The sequence below is a fragment of the Dama dama genome, chromosome 14 (assembly GCF_033118175.1).
Source record: "Dama dama isolate Ldn47 chromosome 14, ASM3311817v1, whole genome shotgun sequence".
Classification (NCBI taxonomy): domain Eukaryota; kingdom Metazoa; phylum Chordata; class Mammalia; order Artiodactyla; family Cervidae; genus Dama; species Dama dama.
Window position 1 is genome coordinate 26,686,042 of NC_083694.1, and position 17,678 is coordinate 26,703,719.

Sequence of the window (17,678 nt, forward strand, 5' to 3'; positions counted from 1 at the left end):
AAAAGTAACAGAAAAACACTGCCAGAATGTGAGGGTTCAGAAAGTGCACCATTCATCCACTCTTTACCAAAAAAAAAAAAAAAAAAAGCAATTCCCTGGCAGTCCCATGGTTTGGATCTGCACTTTCACTGCTGAGGGCCCAGGTTTCAATCCCTGGTCTGGGAACTAAGATCCTTACAAGCCATGAGGCAAAGCCAAAAATAAATAAATAAACAATAATAAAAACGGAAAACAAAAACTTGAAAAGCTATGTACACTCCTATATTAATTATAGCATTATTTATTAATAGCCAAGATATGAAAATAACCTAAGTACCCATAATGGATGACAAATGAATAATATATGCAATGGAATATTATTCAGCCATTAACAAAGAAGTAAATTTTGCTGTTTTCAGAATATGAATGGATCCTGAGAGCACTTTGCTCAGTGAATTAAGATACAGACAAATACTGTATGACCTCTCTTACATGTGGAATCTAAAAAAAAAAAAATTTTTTTTTTTTAAAAACCCCAATTTCATAGATACAGAGAAATGATTGGTGGTTGTCAGAGGCAGGGAGTACAGGATGGGAGAAATGCGTAAACTATTTTTTTTTAGTTAATTGAACAAAAAAAATTTGCTAATTAGACAACATACTTCTAGATAATCCATGGGTCAAAGAAGACTTCACAAGAAAGAAAACATTTAAAATTGAATGAAAATGAAAATATATTAAAAATTCTGAGATGAAGTCAAAATAGTGCTTAAAAAAAACCTCACAGCTTTAAATATTTACACTAGACAAAGTCTAGTCAGTGACTTGGTATGTACCTTAAGAAAAAAACAAAAAAGACCAAAGTAAACCCAAGCAAAGTATAAGAAAGGATAAAGAGTAGAAATCAACGAAATTAAAAACAATTAAGAAAAAGCAACAAAACCAAAAGGTGGTTCTTTGAGAACAGATCAACAAACAATGAACTCCTACCTAGACTGATCAAGAAAAACAGAAATTACCAGTATGAGAATAAAAATGAAATTACCACTACAGCTCCTACAGATATTAAAAGATAGAAAAGACTATATTATAAATAATCTTATGTCGACAAATCTTTGAAAGTACAACTTATCTAAAAGACACAAAATGAAACCCAAACTGTGAATAGCCCTATATTTATTAAAGAAATGAGCTATAAAAAAAGCTTCCCACAAAAAAAATCTTCAGGCTCAGATAGTTTCACAAATTAATTCCATAAATCTAATAATGAAAAAGAGGATAGTTAGAACTAGATTATTAAAAAGTCACCTTTAATACCAAAAGGAATAACGTTCAAGGGTCAACATTAAACAGGTTTATAAGCACTAGGCTATAAAGAAACAGAAAATCAGCTCTGATGAAGTTCACTTCTTCTTCCCTTTTGAAGGCTTGGCAAATAAAGCTGGGTCAATCTGCCCCTTTGCCAGTCCCCTGACAGAGAAGAGCCTCGCTGCCCGCTCCTGCAGAGTGCCCCCACACTTCAGTCCCCGGGCCATGAGTTCACACTTGAGCTTCTCCAAGCCCAGCAACTCCATTTCCGCAACAGAACTGATTGCCAGTAAATCTAAAGTTTCTTGACTGTTATCCTGAGAAAAAGAAAAAAAAAGAGAGAGAGAAATTTTAAGTAAGTCCATTCCTTTGTCTCTAATTAAAACTTTCTTCAACTGTCATTGACATCCTATTTTTCAAGAAATCTTCATTTAATATGCCGTATCTTACTACTGAATGCTAATAATCATGTTATTCTATGCATGTTCTCAATTCAAGTAAACATTAATTTTTTTATCTATATACTTAGAAACAGGTATTCAGAACATAAGTTATAAGATTCCAAAACAGAAAAAAAAAAAAGATTCCAAAACAGATAAATCTTAATATGAACATAACTTTTCTTTTTTGACTTATCCAGTAAAAATTCAAACAGCAAAACATACTTCACCTACCTCGCCTACCCTTCCCACTATGACTGAAGAAAAAAGCAGCATCCTATAAAGCTTCATTTTAATGAGAATCCTATGCCTATGAATCTACTGATATTAACCCCATCATCTTTTTAAAAAATATTTATTTGGCTGCATCAAATCTCAGTTGTCAGACATGGGACCTTCAACACTGTGGTGTGAGGGATCTAGTTCCCTGACCAGGGATGGAATCCAGGCCCCTGCCCTGGAAGCGTGGAGTCTTAGCCACTGAACCACCAGGGGAAGTTCCCCAACCCCATAATCTTAAGCTTTCTATTCCAATCGAATAATCATGATTGTCAAAGTTCTCACTTAAATAACTTGACAAATTTAAATGCTGTTCAAAAGACCTGCAAATGTTCTATCAACCAAGTAACTTTATAGACTTACACAAAATTAAATATTTCTAATGACGGATGCTCTGCCAAGAATGAAAGTGTTCATCTAGGGTTTTTTGGGTTTTTTTGCTGCACTGAGTCTTCATTGCAGCACATCGGCTTTCTCTAGTTGTGGTGCCAAGGGCTTAGTTGCCCCCAGGCGTCTGGGTTCTTAGTTCCCCAACCAGGGACTGAACCCACATCCCCTGCATTGGAAGGGGGATTCTAAACCACTGGACCACCAGGGAAGTCCCTCACCTAGGAGTTTTTTAAAAAACATATTCAGTTCAGTCGCTCAGTCATGTCTGACTCTTTGTGACCCCGTGGACTGCAGTATGCCAGGCATCCCTGTCCATCACCAACTCCCGGAGCTTGCTCAAACTCATATCCAGCGAATCAGTGATGCCATCCAACCATCTCATCCTCTGTTATCCCCTTCTCCTCCCGCCTTCAACCATTCCCAGCATCAGGATCTTTTCAAATGAGTCAGTTCTTCACATCAGGTGGCAAAAGTATTGGAGCTTCAGCATCAGTCCTTCCGGTGAATATTCAGGACCGATTTCCTTTAAGATTGACTGGTTGGATCTCCTTGTAGTCCAAGGAATTCTCAAGAGCCTTCTGCAACACCACAGTTCAAAAGCATCAATTCTTCAGTGCTCAGCTTTCTTTATGGTCCAACTCTCACATTCATACATGACTACTGGAAAAACCACAGCTTTGACTAGACAAACTTTTGTCGGCATATTCAAAAAATAATAACTCTCTCAAAAAAAAAAACAAACAAACAAAAAAACTCTCTCAAAGTTAAGTTGTTTTTAAAAAAAATAATGAACAACTCTATAGATAGATTCTTTATCTTTTTTTTTTTAAAGGTTATTTTGTTAGATTTCTAGAGTGAATCTTGACTTCTTTATGTAAGGCCAAATCTTAACCCACCATGTGTCTTTGGAGAATCACACATGGCTGCACAGAATTATTATGAATACAACAGTTACAACTACATCAAGAACAAAATTTCCACAGTTAAAAGCTCAAAGATCAAAAGTCAAATCAGGTTTTATTCTATTTTCCTTTTTCATTTTTCTAAGACTTTGCTCAGGATAACCTCCTAGCATGTATGAATTACACAAAAGCTGACATTCTTATAACTCCAAAGATGGTGTGAGGGTCAATTTAAAGCCCTTAGCTCAAAAAATTTCACTATCTCCCCTAGAAAGAGCAATATATGCATTTCTGCTTATTTCCTGGGAGTAGGGAAGGTGCTTTAAATAAATAATGGTAAGCTTTGTGTTTATCAAAGGAAGCCAAGTCAGGTTTCATCTGTCCTAAAAAAGAAATCATTAGACTGAAAAACAAACATTAAAAGATTTTTGCTGGAAGTCAGTCCATTGAAGACAGCAAATAACTATTTAAGGGAAAGCATGCATAATGAAAATAAGTTTTTAAAAAGCTGAGTGTAGGGCTTAAGATTTAATGATAAATTTAAAAGGAACTGCTCCTCTTCTGCAGAAAAGGTCTTCACATCCAACTGACAACTGTGTTCAAACAGTAACTGATCTGAGAAAGAAAAACTAACAAGAAATGTAGTGATAGGAAAATGAGCACATTTCATCAAATCTAAAAGTGACATCTATCATAATATGCCTTACTACTGCCTGTATTACTAAGAAAGAATAAATAATATCAAGTAAACTGTGATGTATATCCAAACTCAGAGATACTAAAATGTGAAAAATGTGCATCTTAGAATTGATGAAATATAGAACCAAGGATACCACCTAGTGGCAAAATAATACCAATTCCACAGCTTAAAAACAAAAAATCCAAGGATTTTTCTTTTGGCGGGTGGGGTGGGGGGAGACACGACAAGCTTCACTATCATCGACTACTGATTATTAAACAAGCCTTTCCACTAAGCAGCTGATGGGGAAAAGCACATGTTTCATTTTAATGACCTACTGCAGAGATTAAATTGACTTGGCTTTAACATGGAACTCTGCTCAGTGTTATGTGGCAGCCTGGATGAGGGGGGGTTTGGGGGAGGATGGATACATGTATATGTATGGTTGAGTCCCTTTGTTGCTCTCCTGAACTTATCAAAAACTGTTAATCGAGTATACCCCAATACAAAATAAAAGGTTTGGGGGAGTTCCCTGGTGGGGCTAAGACTCTGCACTCCTGATATAGGGGGGCTGGGTTCGATCCCTGGTCAGGGAACTAGATCCCACATGCCACAGCTAAGATTCTATGCAGCCAAATAAATAAAAATAAAAAAACGTTTAAAAAAAACAAAAAACAAAATAAAAGGTTTAAGGAAAAAAAACTGACTTGGCTTTAGACATCGACTCCTAAAATTTACTTACCATGTTTCCTGACTGGCTGGCCTCCAGCTTGGCAACGGCAATGTTTTGCCTATCTTCTCCAGGTGCTCCCTTGGCAGCTCTTTCCCCATCAGTCATTTCTTTTGTTTCTTGCTCGGTATTCTGTCCAACTCCAGCTGCTTCCTTTTCTAAGGGTTCTTTACCCTCTGCCTCCTTTTTCTCCCGGGTGTTCTCTGTTTCTACAGACCTCCTCCTTTCCGTGTACTCCTGGGTAGGTGTCTCCCCCAGCTCAGCACGCAAGTCTTCTGAAATACTGTTCCCAGAGTCAGTCAAAGGGCTCTGCAGTTTTTCTGATGATCTACAGTCTGTACTCAATACTCGTGCCTGCTGAGAACTACTAGGAATTTCAGCTGCCATGTCAACTCCATCACAGCCATTTTGAGAAACATGAAAGCTCATTCCAGAAGTACTAGGTGCTTCTTCACTGTCGTCATCAGAGTTCTCAGAGCTGGACCCCTCTGCAGTCCCGAGTCCTTCCATGCCCATCCTATCAGAAAGTGAAAGATTTAATGCCATTTACAGCTTCAACTTAAAAAAAAAAAGAGAGAGAGAGAGAGAGCTGCAGTTAGTCCAGGAAACAGACTCTGAATAAGGATATCTGCTAGTTTGAGATGGAGATGGAGAGTAGGTAAGTTTCAGAACAAGATATCCCAAAGGTATAAACAGAAGGAAAAAAAAAAATTCAGTGAGACTGAGAGCAACATTCCAAAGATCCTAAGGATCTCTCTTTAAAACATGTGACTCTCTTTAATTGATTTTGCTTAAAGCCTTTTTCCTACTATTGTATGAATTTTAACTGTTGGAAATTAGATAAAATAATGAACAGTTAAAAGAAAATCCAGTTTTATTCATAATCACCCAAAATTGGAAACTACCCAAATGTCTAACAACTACAGAATGGATAAACAGGTTGTGATACAGCCATACCAGGCAACACACTTGCCAGCAGAAAGGAATCAACTCCTGATACATATAACACCATCTCTGGGTCTCAAAAGCATTATGCTAAGTGAAAAAAGAAGGCCCAGCCCTTCCTGTAACAATGAAGGGCTGTGTCTTCTGGGAGTGTCCATGTTAATCCACCTCTGGGAACTAAGTGTAATCTGCTACTTAGTCACTGAACACAGGACTAAGAGGCAGGGTGAGGGGAAGGGCTCTTGGCTAATACCTCCATTATCAAGCAGACAGTTTTAAGTTATAACCATGGGTCTGTATGTGCATTTTTGTAAGGTGCCTATGTTTATTGTAGACAAGGTACACTATTTTACAACATCGAGGCTTTCTAGATGTCCAGAAGTGACAATGTATGATAAAAAGTGGAGCTGATGAATTAACCAATCTGTAAATATTTTTGTTATAACTGATTAAACAAACAAAAAACATCTTGAACATGGATTAAACCGTCTCTGAGGAATATATGCCAGGACTTGTTCATTTAGGATGGCAGCCCAGGACAGAAGGAAGGGAGGGATGTACATGGATGTGTTCATATTTATATTTTGATGATAACCATTAATGTGTGAAGCACAAGCTGGAATCAAGATTGCCAGGAGAAATATCAATAACCTCAGATATGCAGATGATATCAGCCTTATGGCAGAAAGCAAAGAAGAACTAAAGAGCCTCTTGATGAAAGTGAAAGAGGAGAGTGAAAAAGTTGGCTTAAAACTCAACATTCAGAAAACTACGATCATGGCATCTGGTCCCATCACTTCAAATCAAATAGATGGGTAAATAATGGAACAGTGACAGACTTCATTTTTGGGGGCTCCAAAATCACTGCAGATAGTGACTGTAGCCATGAAATTAAAAGACGCTTGCTCCTTGGAAGAAAAGCCATGACCAACCTAGACAGCATATTTAAAAGCAGAGACATTACTTTACCAACAAAGGTCCGTCTAGTCAAAGCTATGGTTTTTCCAGTAGTCGGGTATGGATGTGAGAGTTGGACTATAAAAAAAGCTAAGCACCGAAGAATTGATGCTTTTGAACTGTGGTGTTGGAGAAGACTCTTGACAGTCCCTTGGACTACAAGGAGATCCAACCGGTCCATCCTAAAGGAAATCAGTCCTGAATATTCATTGGAAGGACTGATGCTGAAGCTGAAATTCCAATACTTTGGCCACCTAATGGGAAGAACTGACTCATTTGAAAAGACCCTGACGCTAGGAAAGGCTGAAGGCAGGAGGAGAAGGGGATGACAGAGGATGAGATGGTTGGATGGCATCACCAACTCCGTGGATATGAGTTTGAGTAGGCTCCAGGAGTTGGTGATGGACAAGGAAACCTGGTGTACTGCAGTCCATGGGGTCACAAAGAGTCAGACACGACTAAGCGACTGAACTGATTAATGTGTGTTCATCTCCTGGCTGTATTATAGGAATGCACTGTTAAGTAATTCAGTGGAAACATACCTCCTTGCTAATACTTTAATAGTTTAGATCTGATAATGAATGCTCTTAGAAGCATTAAAAAAAAAAACAGAAAGAGACACAAAAAGCTATATGACATTCTAGAAAAGATGAAACTATAGGAACAAACATCAGGTTAGTGATCAGTGGTTGCCAGGGGTGGTGGTGGGGGGAGGAAAATTAAGTGCAAAAGGACACAAGGGAACTTCTGAGGCTGACAAAAATATTCTACAGCTTGATTTTGGTGATGCTTATGTAATTATGTAGTATAAACTTTTCAAAACTTGCAGAACTGTTTAAAAAGGGTGAATTTTACTGTATATAAATTATATATCAATAAACCTGGCTTAAAAAAAGAGACCCACAGGAAATACCATTACCTTTTCTCTCAGGAACATTTAATTTCCATTTCAGAAAAAACACAAAAAATTCTATGCTGGACTGAGTTCAATAGTGTTTAGTTAATGATTACCTTTCTATCCCCAAAGGGGAAGCCAACAAACAAGCCAAGATCCAACTCAACTTATCATCACCTAGAACCTGGCCCAAGAGAATGAAGCTGGTAACCAGAGGACCAATGGGAAGGGAGGAGGAGCTAAGAGTAAAAGGGGTAAGAAAAAGTACTGCTGTGCTTTTCACCCACAAGCGCAAAAGTGGTGGAGAGAATTCTGGAAAGGTGACCAAAGACCTCAGTGATGACTATGAAAAACCACAGAAAACAGAACAACTTGGAAACTAAAGTCATGGCTTCCCCCTGGAATTTTGAAAGTTACCTCTCTCAACACCTAATAGTAAGTCAAGTATAAAGCTACTTCTTGAGTGATTTTTCACTGAAGGCAAACTGTCCCTTAGACTCTATTAATGGCACTTCTGGCAGAAACCATTACTAATGTGTATAATGTTAAAATCGCTGAAACCTGATCTGAAACACTCTGGAAAATTTCTGAGCTTCCATTAGACTTTACTTAAAAGTGTGTTTATACCAGATAAGACAAGGAAGAAATATAGTAGGTAAGTTTCAGAACAAGATATTCTAGAGGGATAAACAGAAAGAAAAAAATATTTTTCTTCAGTCCTCAAAGATCTATTTGGAATGAAAATGAACATACTTACCAAAAGCATTTCCTTTTCCCTGCACTGGCTCCTCCGTCTGTTTTTGATGTGTTTGGCCGTTTCCGACTCTCACCAATTTCTGCCGATACCATCTTGCTAGAGGCAGCCTGCATGCCTAGCCACAAATTTTAACAACTCAGTTTCTACCATCAGGACTAAGTTTAATTAAAGAATTTATAAATAATATGGACTGCAAAAAGAGCCATAATCTAAAGCTCTAGATTTAAATTTCTTAGCATACGAAAATTTAATCCAGTTAAAATGAGACTAATTTTAAATTTACAGATTTAAAATAAGCATTTTGGCTCTTGAACCAGATTTTTAAAGCACCATGTCCAATCTGTAACTTTGAAGCTTACAGATTCATTCCTAACACTCCTCAAACCTAATAATTCACCCCCTTATGCCCTTTATGCATCCCCTTATTTGCATACAACTATCTTTCCCCTATTATGTTATAACCCTTTTGATGGAAAAGACTCCTCCTTATCCAACTGAATATACAATAGTCCTAGCATAATGCTTTTGATGCTAAAACATAAAAGCTAAGAATAATCATTCCCATTAAAAACTATTTAATAAAAAGGGGACCTAAAACTGAAAGCAAATATGTGGGAGTCTTGGTACCTCCTGAAGACTTAGCTTATTCCCAGGAAGCACAAAAAGCATTCTTACCTGGGGCCCACCCAGAGCTCAGGGATCAACTATGTCAAATGTTGTGTGGATATGTGGGTTTTTCCCCTCCGTGTAGTAAGGCATACTGTGTTCATTACTGAGTGGGGAAATTTCATAGCTTCATCAGATTCTCACAAGTCTATAACCTAAGAAGGGTCAAGAACTGCCCTTGGTGTGGAACAGCTGGCTTTCAGGATGCCTGCAGATGGCACTAAGGAACCCCCCTCCTCACCTTTGAGGACAGAGTCCTCCAGGCGCTCGGCCATCTCATGGCACTGCTGCTGGTAGTCGGGGCTGGAGAAGCAATGCCTGGGTTCTGCAAGCTTCCGCTGTAGTCGTTCCAGGCGCTTTTGCTCCTTTTCAGCTTCTCGCTCAGCTTGTTGTTTCACCCATTCAGCCATGCTGGGGACAGGAAAGAGAAGATGTAACTAAATGGCTAAATGATACACACAGACTTTTATATAGATAACACCCCACTTATACAAATTATTGCACTCTTATTCACACTGAGATAGTCCCTCAGAAAGGTGTGCCATGCTTATTAGCATTCTGTTATGGACTTGACTAAAACCCAAAGCTAATTATTCAATCATGAAAAAGGTTAAGTCTGGTAACAACAAATTAGAGCATAATTAAGTTTACATTTCTGATATGTGTGGTGTGTGTGCCATCACTAATGACAGAAAACTACGTCTCTTTAAAAAACAAAACAGGTGGGCATCTTACGCTTTTTCATGATTGACATCTCGTAATCTCCTTCCACTGAGATCCCGGCAAGCCTCTCGATTGGTTGTCTTTTCAATCTGAGCACCGAGTGCTCGGAGCATTGAGCCAAAACCTAAACAAATATATTTGGAGAAAGCAGGTTAAAAAGTATTCAAGGATGGTCAGTTCTAATGAGGAGGATGAAACTGGAGCCTATTATATAGAGTGAAGTAAGTCAGAAAGAAAAACACCAATACAGTATATTAACACATATATATGGAATTTAGAAAGATGGTAATGATGACCCTATATACAAGATAGCAAAAAAGACAAAGAGAGAACAGACTTTTGGACTCTGTGGGAGAAGGCAAGGGTGGGGTGATTTGACAGAATAGTATTGAAACATGTATATTAGCATATGTGAAATAGGTGACCAGTCCAAGTTCGATCCATGAAACAGGGCACTCAAAGCCAGTGCAGGGGACAACCCAGAGGAATGGGATGGGGAGGGCGGGTGTTCAGGACTGGCGGACACATGTATACCCGTGGCTGATTAAGTCACTGTATGGCAAAAACCACCACAATATTGTAAAGTAATTAGCCTCCAATTAAAATAAATAAATATTTTTTTTAAAGTATTCAAGGATGGACAAAAGCCAAGCTTGTGAAAAGAGTATTATTATATTATAAGATTATCATAAGAGTAAAGGTGATCTCTATTTTCTTTTCGGTTTTAAAGGAAATGCACATCAAGATTCTAACCCAGGTAGCAAAGGTAAGAATACTGATAAACATGATTCAATCTTGTGCTTTTCACACTTTCTCTTATACTTCTGCAATATTGCACCTGCACCACTGGGATATTTTAGAGGGCTATACCTAATGACAGAAATCCCAAAATTCCACAATTAGGAATTTTAAAAATTATATGATGAGATTTTGCAATAAAGCAATTTTAAGCTGTCACTGGCTGACGCAACAAGCTTCATATTGACAGAATTTCAAACAGCAGGATGACTGTAATCTGAGATGTTAGTTCTTTGAAAACCAAACTGAGTTACCACAGATTTTGAGAAAGCCTAAGAATTATATGTTAGTCCATCAGGAGAAATACCAAGAACTGTTCACATTCAGTTTTTGCTTTTAGTTTTTTTTCTCTAAGATGAGTTACTACAACCAGGACCTTGATCTACCTCAATCTGTAAACAGCTATATTTCATAAAGTGACGTCAGACTTCCTGTGGAACTAGAATAACCAAACAAAATGCTGAGAACAGCAAAAGGAGATTTGATTGTTCTAACACTCATCAGCAAACTGGACAGAACAGCCAGCATCTCTCTTCACCTAATTCTCCCCAAAGACTGGGCGCCTAGGGTGCCTAAGAGTGACCTGGCCGGGCTGGAGAAGGTGGGAATTTTATCATACTGTATCTTTCCCCAAAAAAATAAAAGAGAAAATATTCAAAACTAGGGAAATTAACAAAGGACTTCATAAGACAAATCAAGGCTGGTACACTACAGAGACCAAGGAGTTTGTTAATTTAATACATCTGGCTACAGAATGCAGATATGTTACTACTAAGCCGTCAACATTCACGTCCTACCTCCTTTTCCACCACGAAGTCTGGGTTCCAAACTATAAACAGCTCCATGCTGCACTGTGTCACTGGTGTTAACAAGTGATCCATTGCATTTCACAAAGAAGCATTCCACTGGAACAACCTAGAGACAAGTGAGGGTTCTTTCAATGCTGTTTATGAGACAAGTTTTTTTGCAGGACGGGACCTAGCTTATTTTTTATTATTTCAATTACAAGGAGATAGTAGATGTGATCAGTTAATATCTGCTGAAATGAAAAAAATGAAAACCACTGAAAGAAAAAAGTCATTTTATATGATGTATTCTAGGTACAACTTTTTCCTAATACTTACCTAATCATGATATAAAGAACTTTTTGCCTCTTAGGTGAAAATTAAAACTGCTCTTTCTCATTCTCTAATAGGAAATAGGAGTCAACGTGGAAGATTACAGGGGCTCAGATCTAGTAACTCTGATGGTCCCATTTCCTCTGACTTTTAAAAATAATACCAAGTTGAACATTGAGTGGCCCCAAATTTAAAACTGACATCTTGAAAAGTGTAGATAGGGATAAGAAGAGGGGAGAGGAGGAGACAAAAATATGGTTTTTAATATACTTACATAAGCTTTAACAGTTTTAGAATCAGCTGGCAGTTGGTAATTAATCTCTTCTGCCAGCATCTCCCTGAGTTCCAGCCAATCAATGAAGAAGCCCACATACCCCTCCAGACCCACTCTATGTATTTCAAAAAAATTCTCAGATCAAGTGATGAAAAGAAAATATAAATACCCTAAGGTTTTCTAAACAAGTTTCTTTTTTTTTTTAGCCGCAACACTTGGCACACAGGATCTTGGCTCTCAACCAGAGATCAAACCCACACCCTCTGCAGTGGAAGCTCAAAGTCTTAACCACTGGACTGCCAGGGAAGTCCCTAAACAAGTTTCTGATGCCATAAAATAACACAACAGAGGAGTATTGTCCAAAGTTACATGGAACTTATAGGAGGTTATATAGGAGGTTGACAATTAAATCTGCAACATGAAGAATAAAGAGATCTAAATACAAATAGAAAGGAAAAAGGCATTTCTGGCACCTTCCTGAAGTGGAAACTATGAACATTCATTCTGAGGCACATCACACAGCTATTTTAATGGGACCCATTCCTTCACTCAGCTGCCTACTATGAGCGTGGTACTTTTCAAGTGTTGGAATACTACCACGAATACCACAGTGAATGCAAATCCTGCCTCATGATGCTTATATTCTAGTGGGGGAAGACAAATTATGAACAAACATATATTATGTTTGATATAATTATACAATTGACAAATTATATATTATGTCAAGTGGTGATATGCAGGGTAAAGGGGATTAAGATATGTGGATAGGTGTGGTGGTAATCTAGTTAATCTATATGGTCAGTCAGAGAAAGCAGAGAATTTAAGAAAGTGAGAGAATAAGCCATACGGTGGTCTGGGGGAACAGCATTCCAGAGGCAACAGCAAATGCAAAGACTGCAACAGAGATGCGCTTAGAGTATTCAAGGAGGAAAAACACAGCCGGCAGGGCTGGAATGAAGTTCACAAGGGGAGTGATGAGGCCTTCAAGACCATTATAAGGACTCTGGATGGTTCTCTGAATAAAACTATTGTAGAGTTTTGAACAAACTTGAGATCAGAGTCAAGCTCTTAAAGGATCACTCTGTTAAACTGTAAAAATAAGATTACAGAAGCAGAGAGATCATTGGGAAGCTACTGTGATAATCCAGGTGAGACATTTCTATGTGTACCAGGGCAGTAGCAGCAGAGTGGAAGAGAAATATGAGATTCTGAGGACACGCTGAACGAAAATGCTAACGCTCTAGTGAAGGGATGAGCTCAATGGAGAAATCAGATTCCAAAAATTTGGTTTGACAAATGGAAAAATAGAGTTGCCACCTATTAAGAGGGAAGGGGATATTTGAAGGAGAAAATCAGTCGCACTTCGGATATTTTGGTGTGAGATGTTTATTACACAACTAGATGGAGATGCCGAGTAGACCAGGTGCTATACAAGTCTGGAGTTTGGGGAAGAAGTCTGTGCTGAAGTTTTACACTTGAAAGCTACCAGCACACTGATGGTACTGAAAGCCATGAGCATGGACAAGAAACCACTGGGATGAGGGAGGGGCTCCTGCACCATGAGAGTTCAGGGTGATGAGGACGAAGCAGCGAGAGAGACTGGAAAGGAGGGGCCAGCGAGATGGAAGAGAACTGAGAGTGTCATCTGCACAAGTGAGAGAAGTGCACTAAGGGGGGAATGGTCAACTGTGCAAACTGAGGCTGACAGGCCAAGCAAGATGGAAACCGGAAACTGATCGTGATACGGCCACACAGAAGCTACTGACCAGCATGACACAGAGCTGTTGAAGTGATGGGAACAGAAAAGCTGAACCAGAGTGGGTTCTAAAGGAGAAGAGCTTTATGTTCAAGTATATTTTTTTTAATCAAGAAAATCAGAGAAAATAAAGCGACAGCTGGAAGGGATGTGGGCTCATGTTTGCACACTGGTAGGAATGAGCCAATAAAAAGCGAAAATACAGGGGAGAAAGCACTAATGCCAAATAAATCTGTCAGTAGGTAAGAAGGAGGGGTTACTCTACAAAGTAGAAGATAACTGCAAATTACTTGTAAAATAATGACAGTTCACCCACAGTAACACACAAGAAGGCTGAATACACAGCAGGTACCTACCAGAGGCACTGCTGTGAGGAGAGGAAAATTCTCTCCTTACTGCTTGAATACAAAGTTTGTCCTTGAGATGGAATAAGTCTTGGAGATTTAGAGAGAGAGGATGTGAGAGAGTAATCTAGGAGAGTGAAAGAGTGATGAACTGAGCAGTGCCTCTCAATCCTTTTCATACCACAGTAAACACAAATAATATCTGGATGACACCCTGGGGAAAGTGAGTAAAGTTACTAAGGATGGGTTGAGATTCTGGGCATGCCTAGGTTCTGTCCAGCTGCCCAAGGTCTAGCAGGATCAATACTCTCAGCAGTCCTGCAATCCAGCGGATTTTTCTAATCCAAATGCAATTACAGTAGAATTGCCAAGCAGCACTAAGGCTGGCGTTTGTGACTTTGTCATGAGACTGCTTTATGTGATTAGTTCCCCTACCAGGGTCACTGCCTAGATGCCACTCAAAATAGGTGGAGAGTTGGATTTAAACTGACTGGCATTTTCCCAGGCAAATATGGTACCAGGAGAGAGGAGCAAGGGAACTCAGGCCATATACAATTATGTGATTAACATGAAGGATTATTCTTGTCTATAAAATCCTGTTTAAAAAGCTGTAAAAATTAAATAAGACAAGTAATACACCTTCTATATATTTAATGTTTATAAATTAAGAGCCACTCTAGTTTAACATTTTGTATATCCAATGAGTATGGTATTTCTAAAATCCTAAATAACTTCAAAAAACTTTAATATGCAGGCAGAAAGATTATACATCATACTCATTTCTGAACAGAACTGCTTAATCAGACAACTGATCACCAAAACTGCATTTTTCTACTTAAGATTCTTGACAATTTTCTAGTAGAAAAAAAAAATTTAGAATCAATTTAACTGTTTTTAACCTTTATAAGGCATTTTGAGCACAAAGTATTATGTCTCTTGGGCCAATCAGCCAAGGCCACCAGAGAAGAACATGTAGTCCAACAAAATCAAATTTCTTGACTCACTACAACAAGAGAGGGACTGCACACCAGAGGAATCATGAGGTGTCTCACAAACAAAAAGATACAGTTATAGGATTGGGGGCAAGGATGGGATTTAGGTAAAATTTAAATGAAAAATATTTTAAAAGGCTCATAATAAAGCAGGGCTGTGTGTATCAGGGTCAATACTTAGATCTAGCCTGTGAAGGAGATCCAGGCTCCTGTTTCCTCGGAAACTACAAAGTTAAGATAAATGTGCAATGTTGTGTCTGCTGCTGCTAAGTCACTTCAGTCGTGTCCGACTCTGTGTGATCCCACAGAGAGCAGCCCACCAGGCTCCCCTGTCCCTGGGATTCTCCAGGCAAGAATACTGGAGTGGGTTGCCATTTCCTTCTCTAATGTGTGACAGTGAGAAGTGAAAGTGAAGTCGCTCAGTCATGTCCGACTCTTAGCGACCCCATGGACCGCAGCCTATCAGGCTCCTCCATCCATGGGATTTTCCAGGCAAGAGTACTAGAGTGGGGTGCAGTTGCCTTCTCCGAATGTTGTGTCTAGAAACACCTAATCTGAAGCTCTGCACCTGGAAATCAAGAGTGTTTCTCTATATCAAAGGGACTTAGATTCTCAAGGCAAGAGTGGGATGCTTCTTACTGATACAACTTCAAACAGCAGTTTACTCTTATAATCTATGATTTTCAAGGTAAGGTTTCAAAAAGAATGAAAAGGAAGTAGACTTTCAAGGAAAACATTTTGACATTTTACCACTGCACCATGTCCTTGGGAGAAACACTGTTTCTTATTGACTTTGCAGCTGGCTATATCTATGTTTGTTATCCCAGCCTAATGAAGAGCTGGGCTGATATTTTACTTCTTCAGGGAGAGCTAACACCAACTTTATCATGTGTCAGAATAGTTTTGTTTTAAAAGGCACAGGTGTGAAACTGCCCTATTTTTATTCATGCCAGTATCTCATCAAATGCCCTTTTATTAAGTTTTGTGTTTTTGTTCATACTTATTATGGCCATGTTTCTTAAGTATCTGACTGAATTCATTCATTCATATTTCTTCTTATTTTAAATTTCTCCCAAGACTCCTCATAATTAAGGTCTAAATTTTTCTGGTCCCACTTTGGATCAACTGTCAAAAAGCTTGAAAACTGTACTCATGAGATAAAAGTTATTTTCAAAGATATTAAAATCCAACTATTTTGGAAAATATTGCCCCATTCAGATGGCAAACTGATGGAAACTATCAGTTCTGACAGCAGTTAAACTTGACTGAAGTATAGGAAGAAAAAGGGAAACTGAAAAACTACACAATTTGCAAATACACATTGCTTCTTCATGGAACCAGTCCAAGTAAAGATATGGTTTAGACTGCAGTGTTAACATATGTTTAGCTCATAAATAACAACCAGAGAAAGTCTAGGGAAACACAGAGGAGGTGTGCTTATAAAGAAAAACAGAGTAAGAGGTCAAACGTCAAAATTAAAATTAGATTCAAGGAGAGCATCTAATTCTTTAAATAACATAATAGGTTTAATATCTTAAAATTGGTAAAAGCTTGCTTACTTCATAATTAAGTAAACTACACATGTGTAACTTTGTTTTTGAAAAATATGCCTGGACAAATAAAAGCATCGTATGATTAATGAAAACGTCTAAATGACAGGCCCTAAGAATCATGCTCTCGACAGGGCCTATGTGAGTGCTTGGCCACGACCAGTGACCAGAAGAATCCATTTCCTTCCCAATCATCCTTTGGATATGACATACTTCTCTAGGTTGGAGCTAACAGGGCTATGTTAGCAATGGACAAAAATGCACGTCACATTAACTGTAGAGTGAACGTAAGGAGTGAAAGTGAAGTCGCTCAGTCCTGTCCGACTCTTTGCGACCCCTTGAACTATAGCCCACCAGGCTCCTCCGTCCATGGGATTTTCCAGGCAAGAATACTGGAGTGGGTTGCCATTTCCTGCTCCAGGAGATCTTCCCGACCCAGGGATTGAACCCGAGTCTCCCGCATTGTAGGCAAACGCTTTACCATTTGAGTCACCAAGGAAGTGAGCCTTGAAAATATTCTGGGCCAAATGCCTCATTTACGGATGAAGAGAATAATACCAAAGGGTATTCTGTTAGTCCAGACTGAGGGCCGGACAACAGCGCCTGTGAGCGGAAGGGTTTTTCTCCCTTCTCTGAAACAAAACCATCACAAAACAAAAGCGACAGAAGGCCTCATTATCAGTTTGAAGCATCTTCAAACTGAGGAACCCTCAGCCTCAAAAACTGAAAACCCCAAAGAATAGATGTGCCCCCCGACAGACCCTCACCACACCTATTCCTGCCCCTGTCCTCCTCTGTCCTTTTCTTTCCAGAAACCACAAACCTCACCTGGTCTTCGCAGTGTCGACGGATAAATTCTCGTACGGAGCACGGGGCCGAACCACACCACACCGCCTTGCACCCGAAGCCAGGGCCCCGAAGCCACACCAGCGCCGCCGTCTCCGCCATCTCGGAACCCAGTCGCGGAACCTCGACACTCCCCAGAGCGCTAAGAACCACCACCCACCCGGCGTATCTTGATGACGTAAGCTCGCTCATCCAGCGCCCCGCCCCTCACGTTTCCGCCTGCACCGCCCCTCCCCTGGGGACAGTCACGTGACCTGAAGCAGCAGAGCAAAGCTGACTGGGGGAGGGGAACAGGAAGGGCCTGGCAGAGGCCGATAAGAAGGCAGAGCAGCGGGGCGAGGCGTTGCTAA

General features: G+C 39.3%; 1 protein-coding gene across 1 annotated transcript; it reads right to left on the minus strand.

Moving 5' to 3' along the window:
* Positions 1-264: 264 nt before the first annotated feature.
* On the minus strand, positions 265-17,474 carry SDE2 (SDE2 telomere maintenance homolog). Its single transcript, XM_061160158.1, has 7 exons — positions 17,311-17,474; positions 11,246-11,363; positions 9,663-9,774; positions 9,169-9,338; positions 8,262-8,376; positions 4,720-5,224; positions 265-1,604 (listed from the first exon to the last, which is right to left on the minus strand). The coding sequence occupies exons 1-7, from the start codon at positions 17,428-17,430 to the stop codon at positions 1,383-1,385; spliced, it is 1,362 nt and encodes a 453-aa protein (XP_061016141.1). The 5' UTR covers positions 17,431-17,474; the 3' UTR covers positions 265-1,382.
* Between the last annotated feature and the right edge of the window lie 204 nt (positions 17,475-17,678).